The sequence below is a fragment of the Erinaceus europaeus genome, chromosome 19 (assembly GCF_950295315.1).
Source record: "Erinaceus europaeus chromosome 19, mEriEur2.1, whole genome shotgun sequence".
In the NCBI taxonomy this organism is placed as follows: Eukaryota; Metazoa; Chordata; class Mammalia; order Eulipotyphla; family Erinaceidae; genus Erinaceus; species Erinaceus europaeus.
Genome location: NC_080180.1, coordinates 67,328,390 through 67,342,545, shown reverse-complemented (window position 1 = coordinate 67,342,545; position 14,156 = coordinate 67,328,390). Strand labels below are relative to the sequence as shown.

The following is a 14,156-nucleotide window of genomic DNA, read 5'->3' as shown; positions in this document are numbered from 1 at the left end:
AGCTCCTTCAGCTCTGTCCTGAGGGTGTGCGAGAGTCTGGGCCGGTGGGTGCAGCTCCTTCAGCTCTGTCCTGAGGGTGTGCAAGAGTCTGGGCCGGTGGGTGCAGCTCCTTCAGCTCTTGGCACCTGCAGTGCTGGCCTTGCCCTTGCATCTCCTCATCTTGGAGCGCAGGAAGGGCCCCTGTCCTCCCCCTGCCCCATGTCCTGCCTGGCAGGTGGAGGGAAGGCAGAGAAAGGAGGAGGTGGTGCTGTCTGGGTGGACCTGGGGTTTCGTGCTGCTCTGCGGGCACCTCTGTCCTCTGTAAAGACCTGAGACCACACGTGCCCTCCACAGACTGCGTATGAAGGCTGGTGTTGTCTGAAAATTTAGTTTAATTTTATTTTTGCTTATCATCGCTGTCTAAATTTATCTGAAGGTGTGCTTTTCAGTTTAAATTGCCTGGCTGTACACTTCATGTAGCCTTAAGCTCATCTGCTGTGCTCTTTCATAGTTTCATCTCCCAGTCACTCAGGGCATGTCCTTGAACATTTGTCCTTCTAGGCATTGCACCCAATCTTCCCACAATACCCTCAGCCTCAGATTTTAACACCGTCTTGTCCAGTGACCAGAACACTCTGGACGGGACGCATTCTCAGCACAGCACCAGTCAGGATGACGTGGCCGGTGTGGAAGAAGCCAACCAGGGGTTTCCGGCTGTCCAGCTCGCAGATGCCCAGGTTAGTGGCCTCTTCCTCAGGGAACCCACCCTGTCAGCAGCTGGAGCCACCAGGTGAGGTGTCCCTGGGGATGCATGCAAAATAGAGCCTTTGACAAGCACTGGTTAATTACCCACACAAACTAGGCACCTGTGAAGTCGCATCAGGCTGTCTCGGCATTCAAAGAGCCAGGCGGCCCAGTTGACCAAATTCAACCATACCCTTTGGCCGTTAGTGTCACGTGAGACTTCGCTGAGTGAGGAGGGGGAAGAACAGGAGGTCTGAGAAGGATATGGAGTGACCGGCTGTGCATGTGGAAAAGGTGTCCAGATAGCACTGTGGACTGAAGGAGGGCGACTCGAGGTCGTGTGATGGTACATAGCCATCCACACACATGGGGTGAGGCTCTTGGCTTGTTGGATGACTGCAGCATTGACAAGACAGAGCAGAAAGAGTTGGCAAGTGATGTAGTTGATTAAATTGCTCTGTAAGCTCTCAAACCTCCTGTTCCACCCCCTTGTCACTCACTCAGTGAAGTCTCAGGTGCATTGCCAGGGAAGCCATCCAGGATGGTAAATTAGGGTGGAAAAGGAGAACTCTCTGATAGGTATGAAGGATTAACCAGGGTCACAAGTCAATGCTGTAGATTGGGGCAGATGAAGACTGGTTTCCAACAAGATGAAAGAGCAAATCTGACGAAGACCAAGCCCCCAAAGGGTAAGTGAGCCAAGAAGTGTACAAGGCAGAACACACTTTTCCCCGACTTCTGCTTTAGAGCCAAATTGCTTGGATTCTCTTGGGCCAGGCCTGCAGTCCTTCCTAGAAGATCTCCACCGCAGACACACAAGGCCACACATGACAAGTGACTTTGGGACAGGGGCCTCCTGACGTACCTTCCCAGCCCTGGACACGAGTCGACATGTGACATGTGGCTTTCTGACTGGAGCCTCCTGACATACCTTCCCAACCCTACACACTTGAGGCCATGCGTAAACTAATGACTCTGGGACTGGGGTCTCATGACTCCATTTGGTAGTTTTTAAACCCCAGTGGGGAGAATGCACAGTGGAAGGGTATGAAGAGTAAGGAGAGCCTGGATAGATATTTCCCGCAGAGCCCTGAACAGAGAAAGAGCAACCTGACTGGTCATGTCAACCTCCCCTCAACTGTCTGCTTTGGCTCCTAGTGACACAGAAATCTAGGCAATTCTAGTCCCCCCTTTTTTTTCTTTATTGGGTGATTAATTGTTTATAGTGGACAGTAAAATAAAGTAGTTTGTATATATGTAACATTTCTCAGTTCTCCACATAACAATTCAACCCCCACTAGGTCCTCTGCACCATCATGTCCCCCCTTACCCCAGAGTCTTTACTTGGTGCAGGACACCAACTCCAGTCCAGGTTCTGCTTAGTGTTTTCCCCTGTGTCCATGAGTGAGATCATCTCACATTCATCCTTCTCTTTCTGGCTGATCTCACTTCACATGATTCCTTCAGGCTCCATCCAAGATGAAGTGAAGAAGGTGACTTCATCATTTTTAATAGCTGAGTAGTATTGCATTGTGTATATTGATCACAACTTACTCAACCACTCATGTGTTGTTGGACATCTGGGTTGCCTGCAGGTTTTGGCTATTACAAATTGTGCTGCCAAGAACATATGTGTACACAGATCTTTTTGGATGGGTGTATTTGGTTCCTTAGGATCTATCCCCAGGAGAGGAGTTGCAGGGTCATAGGGTAGGTCCACTTCTAGCCTCCTGAGAGTTCTCCAGACTGCTCTCCACAGAGGTTGGACCCATTGACATTCCCACCAGCAGTGCAGGGGGTTCCTTTGTCCCCACAACCTCTCCAGCATTTGCTGCTGTTACCTTTTCTGATGTGTGACATTCTCACAGGAGTGAAGTGGCATCTCATGGCTGTCTTTATTTGCATTTTTCTGACAGCCAAGACTTGGAGCATTATTTAAACATTTATTTATTTATTTCCCCTTTTGCTGCCCTTGTTGTTTTATTGTTGTGGTTATTATTGTTGTTGTCGTTGTTGGATAGGACAGAGAGAAATGGAGAGAGGAGGGGAAGACAGGGGGAGAGAAAGACAGACACCTGCAGACCTGCTTCTCTGCCTGTGAAGTGACTCCCCTTCAGGTGGGGAGCCGGGGGCTCAAACCGGGATCCTTAAGCCAGTCCTTGCACTTGATGCCACGTGCGCTTACCCGCTGCACTACTGCCCAACTCCCAGAGCATTTTTCCATATGTCTGTTGGCCTTTTGGATCTCTTCTATGGAGAATATTGTGTTCATGTCCTCTCTCCATTTTTTGGATGGGGTCATTTGTTTTCTTGTTGCTGAGTATGGTGGGCTCTTTATATGTTTTGGTTATTAGCCTCTTGTCTGATGTATGGCATGTGAAGATCTTCTCCCATTCTGTAAGGGGTCTCTTTTTTTGGGGTGGTGGTTTCTTTTGCTGTGCAGAAGATGTTTAATTTGATATAGTTCCATTGTTTTATATATATTTTTTGGTCTTCATTGCAACTGGATTCGTGTCATTGAATATGCCTTTAAAATTTATACAGAAGAGTTCTGCCAATATTTTCCTCTAAGTATCTGATAGCTTCTGATCTAACATCCAAGTCCTTGATCCACCTGGAATTTACTTTTGTGCCTGGTGAAATATAGTGGTTCAGCTTCATTCTTCTGCACATTTCAACCCAATTTTCCAATACCATTTGTTGAAGAGACTCTTGCTATCCCCATTTAATGTCTAGGCATCTTTGTGGAAGATGAGGTGTCCGTAGGTGTGGGGGTGGCAATTCCAGCCTGACCAGAGCAGTGCACAGAACGTTGCTGTGAGAAAAATGATGGATGACTGCTGTACCCACGTGACACCATTAGAATAGGACAGATATCCACAACATAGCATTTGAAGTGTCTCTGTCAACGTAGGGAGTTGATCATCTTTCTTGTTAGTGTAATAACCAGATATTTATCCATTTTGTTAGCCTAACATCCAGATATTTACGCAAACACAGTAGATCCTTGGGCCTTGTCAGAGGTGAGGAGTAGAATGAGTGACACTAGAGTGAATTTTATTTTCCTGTTATATTCAGACCCTCAGGCAGGGTCAGTCATTATCTGTCCTACAGTTAATTTGAAGATGAGAAGCACATCACAGGTGGTCAAAAATACTGTATAGTCCAAGTAAAATTAGAGTTGTGTTACTTGCTGAGACTTCACACTGCAGTCCTGTGCTGAATTGGGCTGAGAAGGATGTGCTTTTTCCAGGTGGTGTTCAGACCGCTGCTGAGTCACACCGGCATTCAGTCACGGGACTCAATGCCCTTCTGCTACCGGATGTACTTTGGGGAACACCTGTCGTTTTCGGGGACCCTGGACTGCCTGAGAGCAGACATTGTGGATTCAGACACAGCCAAAGAGAGAAAAGGCAAAAGAGCAAGGAGGTATCTCACCCTGATATACTGTCTTTATGTAAAAAATATCTTTCAATATTGTACTGTTTTTATGTAAAATCTTGCGCAGAGGTTATGCACAATGGTTAAGGAATCTTGGGCTTCCAGAGAGCTGCTTTAACTTTGAGTCACTCCCTTTTGTCTCATTAAACTTAGCATTTGTTCTTATTTCTCTGTCAGCACAGCAGTTCTGAGTGTCCAGCACTCATGTTACTAGCCTCTGGGTAACTCTTGTCAATTCCACATGAACCCCTGCTAGAGGACCTTTGTCACAGTCCACTAGCCTCTGGGTAACTCTTGTCAATTCCACATGAACCCCTGTTAGAGGACCTTTGTCACAGCCCACTAGCCTCTGGGTAACTATTACCAGTTCCACGTGAACCCCTGTTAGAGGACCTTTGTCACAGCCCACTAGCCTCTGGGTAACTATTACCAGTTCCACGTGAACCCCTGTTAGAGGACCTTTGTCACAGCCCACTTCTCCTGGTCGTTGACGCTGCTCGTGCTTAGCCAGCTGCTGCTGCACATGAGCACGAGCTTGGAGCACCCGAGTGTCCCTGGCCTACAGGGCCCGAACAGTACTAAAGCATTCAGCACTGGCGCCAGTGGGTGTGTCTCCCACAAACACTAGTTCTTCTGGGACCACATGCTTCATGGGTCGTCAGCTTGCTGTGTATTTGCACATTTTCCCAAGTTGCATTAGAGGTGGGATTTCCTAACTAGAAATGCCAGTGTTCGTTAAGGAATTGCTGCTCTCCAGCACTGAAGTCCATAAGTTGTACTGAGAACATCAGAACAATCTTTTCTACTTACTGGAAACAGTTCTCTGTTTAAATTGACGTAGAGAGCTCCATTCATATTATCCATGGAAGAAGATGGGGGGAAAACTTCATACAATTTGGGAGCTTAAGGTTTATTATTGGCTGTTGGTTTTAGAGATCTAGACATGTCTTGATACTTAAATTCAACTATAATAGTTCAGTACCACTAGGTGTATGGCAGGAAGAACAGCTTTATTGCCTCACTGAAAGCATAACCTTCACTCTGATTCTGATGTTGGTAGTAGGAGAAGGCTGGAAAGGGTGACTTGGGACCCAGCTCCAACTTAGAGGAGACTGATCTGCTGCCTAAGATTATTTAATGAATTATAATATGTTATACCTTGGAGATTTTTGTTAATAGTTAATAAACATTTTTCAGTTTGGGATAAAAAAGGGATAAAGCCTCGCTTTCTCTTCTCACACTTGTAGGCAAGGCCACGTGAACCTTCCCCCCCTTGAGTTCAAACCCGCATTAATGCTGGAGACCTTCAGCCTCAGTGCAGTTGTGATGGAGAAGTCAGTGCACACCCCGCAGAACTCAGCCAGTGCTCTGTCCTTCCATGATCTCAACAAGCGCTACTACAACACCTTCCACTGCAACTTCACGATTTCCTGCCAGTCCATTAGCCAGCATGTGGATATGGCTCTGGTCCGTCTCATCCACCAGTTCAGTACAATGATCGATGACATCAAAGCCACACAGACTGACATTAAGCTCAGCCGATACACAGCTGGGTCAGCCTCTCCAACACCCACCTTCAAAACCAGGAAGCACAGGGACTTCCGCTCCTCAGACTTCAGCCGCAGCTCCAGAGGAAGTCTTAATGGAGGCAACAGAGTGAATAACGCCAAGAGCAAGCGGGCCAACAATGAGAACAACAGAAAGGAATCTCGGAACAAAAACTCCTTAGGAAGATCGGAAAGAAGGACCTCCAAGGTGTCCAGGAAGGGCTCTAAAGACGTGATGGATCACATGGCCATCCCCATGGATGACTCGGACTCCATCACAGTGTCTGAGCAGAGCGAGCCTTCTGCCGAGTGCTGGCAGAACATGTACAAGCTGCTCAACTTCTACTCACTCATCTCGGACCCCACAGGAATACTGGAGAAGTCCTCAGAAACATTTGGGCCTGCAGGTAATGGCAGTCTCACAGTCGCCACATCTGTGGTTAGAATAGCAGTAATGCTGACGAAAATACAGAAGGCGCCAGGTCGTCCTTTGTTCCCTTAATGTTCTTATAGCTGAAGTGCAGAGAAGTTAGCAGTCACCAAGAAGACAGAAAGGTCGAGGCAACCAGGTATTCTGCCACCTGGTGGCTTCCCCCTGCCTCCGTCCCCAGCACTCTGCCAAGGGTCAGACAGACCTGTTAGCGCATACCTGACTCCACTCTTGACCTTCACAGATCTTGGGGCCAGGCTGACAGACCAGGGAGCTGAGTGGCCTTGGAATGTCCTTCCAGTGCACAGCTCTCACGTCTGGACCGTGTGTTTCCTTTGACTTACAGGCGTTCGGAGCCCAACAGAGCCAACCTGCAAAGTTGTGTTTGAGAACGAGCAGGACAGTAACAGTCTGACCAAAACACAGAGGAAACGAAGCTTGGTCACCTCGGAGCCACAGCATGTGACTCTGATCGTGTTTGGAATCGGCATGGTGAACCGCACGCACCTGGAGGCGGACATCGGGGGGCTCACGATGGAGGCAGAGCTCAAGCGGATCCATGGCAGCTTCACGCTGAAGGAGAAGATGAAAGGTGCGGGCGGCGTGCGGCGCTGCTCTGAGGAGTCCCGAGTGCACGGGCCCTGGGTGTCGGCTCCGCCTGTTCTGACAAGTCGTATGTCCGTGTTGATGTGCATGTGTGGAACTCAAAGGGACGGCTCCACAGATTACATTCAGGGAATGTACTATGAGTAGAATGCGATTATCCTATTTCCAGAATTAATATAACGATTTTTTTTTTTTTTTATCATTCAAGATGTTTTACATCAAAAGATGACTGAAACATGTGCCACTGCTCATATTGGTGGCGTTAACATTGTGCTGCTTGAAGGCATCACTCCAAATATACAGTAAGTGTCCACTTCTCTTGTCCTCCAAAGCCGGTGTGTTAGTCCCACTGACTGAGCCCTGTGCTTGCATAGTTTTGAGCTTTATGTGTATAAGTTCCAGGTGCTGTGATTCTATACTTATATCAGCAAATGTGAGGTGTTTGCACAAAGAAACTTTTTTCTTCTTAAAACTGGGTTACTATCTGCCCCTACCTCTTCCTGAAAACTGCCCCCCATCCCCACGCTGTAAGATTGTGTAACAAGAGTTACTGTGCAAATTTAAGTTCACATCTGAGGTATTTTTTAAAAATCTCACATGGTCCCAGTAATTCCATAAAGCTGAATCATAGTCCATAAATGTAAATTCTCTTGATTTTTATGTTGCACAGTCATTACCCATACTCATGTTGGGTTTTCAAACCCTTGCTTGCCATCTTTGCATTTTAAAGAGTTTAACAACAAAAAAAGAATTTAGTGAGTCGGGCGGTAGCGCAGCAGGTTAAGCGCACATGGCGTAAAGCGCAAGGACCGGCGTAAGGATCCTGGTTCGAGCCTCCGGCTCCCCACCTGCAGGGGAGTCACTTCACACGCAGTGAAGCAGGTCTGCAGGTGTCTGTCTCCTCTCTCTATTTCTCTCTGTCCTATGCAACAATGATGACATCAATAACAACAACAGTAATAGCTACAACAATAGAAAATAACAAGGGCAACAAAAGGGAGTAAGTAAATATTTAAAAAAATAATTTAACAGTAAAGTCCTTGTGGTCCTTCTAGTTCAGTGGGTTATTTTTCAGTAGTGAGCAGTCACACCAATTTTTTTTGCTTCCATTCCTACCTACCACTTCTTACAGGCTTTTTCTTTGATCTGTTCAAAAGTGCTGATAATGACTACCTCAGCCTTGATATTGAGGCCATTAGCTTGTTATCAATATATTTAACCACTGACCCTTCACATCTTTAGGATATACACCATCTCCCTAACTTCCTTTGAGTGGTATAGTTTCACGCTAGAAATAGGTCCTGTTTTGAGAATGTTCATGTTAGTACTCTAACTCATTCTTGATACTATACTTTATTGTCCTCTGAAGCATCCATCCATCATGCCTAGTAGGGTCTTTAGTTCAGCATGATTCAAATTAATTGTTAATTTAATGTGATGTTTAGAGAGTGGAAATATGATCACTGTCTTGGGCAACATTTCCTGAGATGCTTGTGTAGGCTTTGCTGTGGGGTATATGAATCTAGAACCAGAGAAAGATTTTTGTGCTTGCTGTCAAATAGTCCAGACAACATTTCCTAAGAGCCTTCAGGAAAGTCTACTCTCTGTGAGAGAGATCTTTTCTGATGATTCATCCTGGGAGAAGAGTGTTATTCTGAGGTGATGAAAGACAGCCACGTGTAGGTTTTACTTAACCTCCATGATAGTCCTGTGCACCAGGGCAGTGTTATCCCCACCTGATAGAACAACTGAGGGTCAAAGCCAAAAGCATTGGCTTCAGCTGCTGGAAATGTTGCAGTGAGCGAGAAGATAGCTGCCCTGCCTTTCCACACACACCCCTTTCCGCATACTTCTTCAGAAATTCACCACACACCCTGGGATCATGCAGATTTAAGGAACCATGGTCACAGTCACTCTGACCTGCTGGAAAGTAGAGATACTTCTCAGTTGCCCCAACCATTCTTTACTCTGTACTCTTGGCTCTCTTAGCTCACTAGCGCTTAACAAAAAGAAAGGCTTCAAATAGTCTATAAATTTTAAGACATAATATTTACATAATTGATATTTTTTCCTCAAATAGCATGTTTCCTTTGAAAAGTGAGTGCTTTTGCTCTCTGTGGAACTCTAGTAACAGTACTAGTCATGTATTTATTCTGTGGCTTCCATTTCCAAATTCTGTTACAAGGAGATAAAGACAAAATAGCTGGAAAGCTTCTTTTAGGGGGTGTTAAGGATGAGAGTAAGAGAGGCTCAGTGTGATTTGCGTACTGTACTGTAACGGACACGTGATGCTCACTTGCTTCTTTTTTGTCTTCCTTCTTCCTCTCGAATCTTCATCTGTAGATTGGAGGACTTTCCCACGTCTCCTACAAGCACAGCCAAACAAGAGTTTCTGTATGTCACTTTCTTCTTTTCACGCGCTTTCTGTTTAACGTAGACTGAGTTATTTCTAGATTGTCTGCATGGCAGTGAATGCTGGTAGCAAGTATTCTGTAATTTTATTTTAACCCTTTAACAGACAAAAGCTTACTGGTATTTGAGAAAATGCAGGTAAGGGCACCTTTTTTGTCGTTAAAAGGTTAGTGTAATGTATGTTTGTGGATGTTTTTTTTTTAACTTTTTTTTTGTTCAAATTTTTGCTGTTGTAACCCCTGTTAATGCCTGGTGATAACAGAAGCTAAATATTTCACTTTGTAAGTTTCCACTAATTCCAAAAGTGATGATTAGGATATTCATGAGAGAGCACCTACACACCTCAGCCTTACAGTTCTGCTCTTAAGAGGGAGAAAGTGCACTGCTTTACCAACAGATTTTCTGTATTCCTTTTTTTTTTTAAATATACTATATGCACTTTTATGCTTTGAATGGTGTGTTGACCCATGGTATGTTAGCTGTACTGAAATCTCTGTTTAACATGTTACTTGAGCTATCATCACAGCAAATGGGCTGTCATCACTGGTTACTCCTACAGAGTCTGAATCTCTGTGTGATGCTTCATGCTGGTGAGATGATCACGCAGTGAGGGCTCTTCCATTGTTTATTGGTAGACAAAAAATATCATCAACGGAATTAACAGCCTTTTCTACCACTTTATCAGTCAACCATTAATAGAAGAATTAAAACTTAAAAAAAAAAAATCTGGAGAGATAGCACAGAAGTTCTGCAAAAGGCTCTCCTACCTGAGGCTCTGCAGCCCCAGGCTCAGCCACCAGCACCACCATCAGCCAGAGCTGAGCAGGGCTCTAGTATTTCTCATTAAAATAAATAAAATTCTTTTTAAAAGACAAAGATAAATGCATTGATATCTTACTGATAATTGAATGTCCCTGGGGAACCTTTCTTCTATGTTAGTGTCGTCTTGCAAGGTTCAGAGTAAATCCCCTGATCCTGCTAGAGTAGCAGGGACACGCCGCTTCTCACCACAGAGCTCTCCACTGCTGTGTGCACCTGGGGTGCTATGTGAGGCTGGCTCTCACATGTTCACCTGCTCAGCAGTTACCCGGTCGCAGGTGATGCCCTGGGCCAAGCTGAGCAGCAGAACTGCAGCAGCAAGTTAGGAGGGCAGCTCCTCCAAGTCTCTGGGAGGCCACCCCTCCCCTGAGGTGTTGCTGCAATTGGTTCTCCCCACCCCAGTTCCAGAGGATGTTAGGCGGGACTAGAGCGCTGTTGGCAGGTCACATGCAAACAGGCCCCTGGGGCTGGACAGCACAGGCTCCTGAAGTCTCTGTCACTAGATTCCTCTGGGAATCCTGCACGAGGGTCCGCAGTGGGAACACCCACAACCTTGAGCATTCCTTCTGGCTCTGGGGCACTGTTTGAGGAGCAGTGTGGAGAGTTTGGCCTCTTCAGAGCTTTGCTGCAGTCCCTCTGAGAGTAGAGAGGCAGAGTCTGAGATGGGGGAGGAGGTCATGACAAGACATGTTCAGTAGATTCCTGGTTTCATTTCTCAGACTTACGCTGATCACAAGGAGAAAGCCTATGTATCTTACCACCACCTGACTGTGCTCTGGCTCATGGTGAAATTTAAAATGAAATCTCATTAAGGATAAACTGTAGCTTTATTTACTTAAAAAAAAGATTCCGTGTGGACTGTAAACCATAATCCCCCAATAAATAAATTAAAAAAAAAAATTCATGGGAGTTGGGTGGTGGCGCAGTGAGTTAAGCACATGTGGTACGAAGCGCAAGGACCAGCATAAGGATCCCGGTTCAAGCCCCTGGCTCCCCACCTGCAGGGGAGTCGCTTCACAAGCGGTAAAGCAGGTCTGCAGGTGTCTATCTTTCTCTCCCCCCATTCTGTCTTCCCCTCCTCTCTCCATTATCTCTCTATCTAACAACAACGACATCAATAACAACAACAGCAATATATATAAAGATTCAGAATTCAATAATTAAGTGGGCCCCAGAATCTATTGCCATGCTGGCCAGACCAATTCTATAGACATTCCTCTTTGTTGTCATGATAGTCTTTGAGTGACAGTTGCCTTTGTAAAAGAAAACAACACAGTTTGTATTAGTGAATTCTGTATTTTAGACAGAGCCTGGGCTTCACTGGTAGTAGATAATCAAGACCTCTGATAGTGCGGCATTAAAACTGCTCTCCAGGTCTACTGTAATAGGAGTTAAAATGTGGAGACACAGTTTTGTCTATCCATGTGACTAAATACTCTGTCCTCTGTAGCCTAAATAAATAGAAGTTCACGTGAATTAACGAGCCAGTACACTTTAAAGTTTGCAGTTCACCTTTGTGTTTTGTGTGATCTGTTGTGAAGAATACTTTGCCCAAAGATAGCACTTGAGTTCGAGCTTTTACTGTCTGAACAGTCAGTGGCAAGTTTAGGCTCTCCACCTGCTGCGGTCAGGTGGCTCTATGGGCTCCCACAGTGGTGTTGAAAGTCATTCTGCTTCAAGCCGCAAAACCCAGTGTGGCATCAAGTGCCAGCACCAGGAAGGTAGAAACTCTGCTTGGCGCCTGCACAGAAGCTTACTAATGTTTGACTAGGTGCTGTTGGCTCTTTATGAATTAAAATCCTGTCATTTTCCTGCTACTGCTGAATATTAAAACATGGAAAATGAGAATTCAATTTCTTCCCGCCGGGGAAAGCTTTGCAGGTGTCTCTTTGTCTTACTCCCTCTCTATCTCCCCTACCCTCTCAGCTTCTGACTATCTCTACTCAGTAAATAAATAAAGATAATAAAAAAAATAAAAATAAACAAATTTCTTCCTGCCCATTAATTTAGCATATTAGGTGATTGTCAGATTCATTTCTTAGAGTGTAAGAGGTGTCCTTCCTTTTCTGGTCGCAGTTAGCAGCTATGCTGTCTTAGTGGGAATACAGCAGAGAAGGAAGGGAGAATTCTGAATGGGGAGAAGTCTGAATGGAATTTGTATGTTGCATGCATACAGTGTGTCAGTAGTCATGCCTTTTACTTACATGTGAGCACATATTTTCTCCTCTAGATTATTAAAGAAATAGAGTAATATTCACTGGGAAAGTGTAAAGTAAATGTATCTCAGTAGTTCTAGAAACATTTGTTCAACCTGTGACTTAAAAGCATGAGCGGTCTGAAGTTGTTTAGTCTGCTGGAGGACTTACAGCATTTGTCTTGCTCTGATTTCAGTGTCTTTGTGTCCCTCCTCTCTCGCCAGGACTGTGGTCAAGTGCAGCATCGCCAAGTCCCAGGCCCTCTACAGTGCCCAGCGAGGACTGAAGACCAACAATGCAGCCATCTTCAAAGTGGGGGCCATCAGCATCAACATCCCCCAGCACCCAGCCACCCTGCACAGCATGATGGTCCGGAGCTCTCACCAGCTGTCCAAGCAGATCTCAGACCTCATCCGGCAGCCTTCGGCAGCGTGAGTCTGGCTCCCAGGGCTGCGTCTGTAGGCTGCCCTAGCCCCTTGCTGTGGAGCTGGTCGTGGTCTGGAGACAGACAGGCCGCACTGAGCACTGTGGGCAGTGGGCTGGAGGGAGGACTGTGAGGCATGAGATCTGAGTGTAACTGTCAGTTCCCACAAAAGCCTCAGGCCCGGTCATCTGCCCAGCCTGGTTTACTCAGAGTCCACTGGAACTGTGGCTTCAGAGCTGTAAGGCATACAGTGACCTTGAAGTGGGGTGCACAGCACAGGCAGGAGGTGGCCTTAAGACACCAGCACTGCTAACAGGTGCGCTGGCCCTGGCGTGTTGCTTGTGCGTGGGTCTCCTCTCCTGCCTTCAGAGCTGTGAGTAGTGAGCGACGAGGAGACATGAGCAGCGGGAAGTCAGACATTTTCTTATCTTAGAAATTTTCTTATTTTAGAAAACAAAAGCAGATTAGGGGATTTTGACAGTGCTTTGAAGTTGAGTAGGTAGTAATAGTTTAAATATATCTCTTCTGTCAGCAAATTTGGAAATCCAGACTCTGCATTTGAGCCTTAGTTCTGAAATCCTCTAAGGACTCTTCTTACCATGTGTGAGCAGCACAGTAGAGTCGCTAGGAACCAGGCCCAGGAGTTCTGACCCTGAGTGCATTATCTACCAGTATGATGTCATTTTCAAAGTGGTCTTGTGAGATAAAACTACTCAAAGGTCTGGTGAGATTAAAACGCAAAAAGCACGCCCACTGATGATGGCCAGAGAGATGGTTCACTTGGTAGGTGTGCCCGGGCCCCAGTGGCATTGGGGGAGACTGTGGTGCTGTGGTCCCCGTCCACTCCCCACCCTCACCTCTACCCCCCATCTGTATATCTTCCTCTCTCGGTTCAGTTAGTTTAATGAAAAAACAATCCAGAAGTGAGGCCCTGCCCCCCCCCCCCCAAGAATAATAAACACTCAGGTCATTATAGCTGGTGGTGTTGATAGTGTGGTGACGGTGGGGCACCAGAAACAGGTCCAGGGCCCCTAAAGCTCCATGGCACATCGTAGCCTCTGGCACCAGATAGCCCCAGTGAAGGCCGGTCTCACAGGGACAGTGCTGGTGGCCTTGGCAGTGTCACAGCCTCAGTGCTCCTTGTTCCTAGGTCACTTTGTAACTCCCATCAGGGCTACTGCTGGGGCCATCTGTCTGCACAGTGAACCCACTACTCCTAGTGGCCACTTCTCTCTTTCTTTCTTCTTGGGTCTTTGTAGAGACAGAAATTGAGAGGGAAGGTGGAGATAGAGAAGTGGAGAGAAAGAGAGACACCTGCAGCCCTGCTTCCCACTGCAGGTGGGGACCGAGAGGCTAGACCTGGGTCATTATGCACAGTAACGTGTGTTCTGCCGTGTGAGCCTCTCTGGTCCCTCGGGGACTCATTTTCAGTTTTTAAAAAAGATTATTTGATAACATGAGATAGGAGAAGAGAGAGGTTAGAGTTCTGGCACATGCTTTTCTGGGAATCAAACTGGGGACCTCAGACTTTCGAGTCCAGTGCTTTAGCCACTATGCCA

The 14,156-nt window shown here is 46.3% G+C and overlaps 1 protein-coding gene across 14 annotated transcripts in view; it reads left to right on the top strand.

Annotated features, from left to right (window-relative positions):
* The window catches only part of BLTP1 (bridge-like lipid transfer protein family member 1), a 165,083-nt gene that overhangs the window by 93,650 nt on the left and 57,277 nt on the right, over positions 1 to 14,156 (top strand). For 13 of the 14 annotated variants that reach the window (XM_060179114.1, XM_060179119.1, XM_060179117.1 and 10 more), the window contains 7 exons: positions 541 to 716; positions 3,977 to 4,152; positions 5,412 to 6,118; positions 6,488 to 6,733; positions 6,956 to 7,049; positions 9,091 to 9,141; positions 12,398 to 12,604. In XM_060179114.1, the coding sequence (XP_060035097.1) occupies positions 541 to 716; positions 3,977 to 4,152; positions 5,412 to 6,118; positions 6,488 to 6,733; positions 6,956 to 7,049; positions 9,091 to 9,141; positions 12,398 to 12,604 (1,657 nt within the window). The remainder of the gene's footprint in view (positions 1 to 540; positions 717 to 3,976; positions 4,153 to 5,411; positions 6,119 to 6,487; positions 6,734 to 6,955; positions 7,050 to 9,090; positions 9,142 to 12,397; positions 12,605 to 14,156) is intronic. The other variant, XM_060179118.1, reaches the window with a different exon arrangement.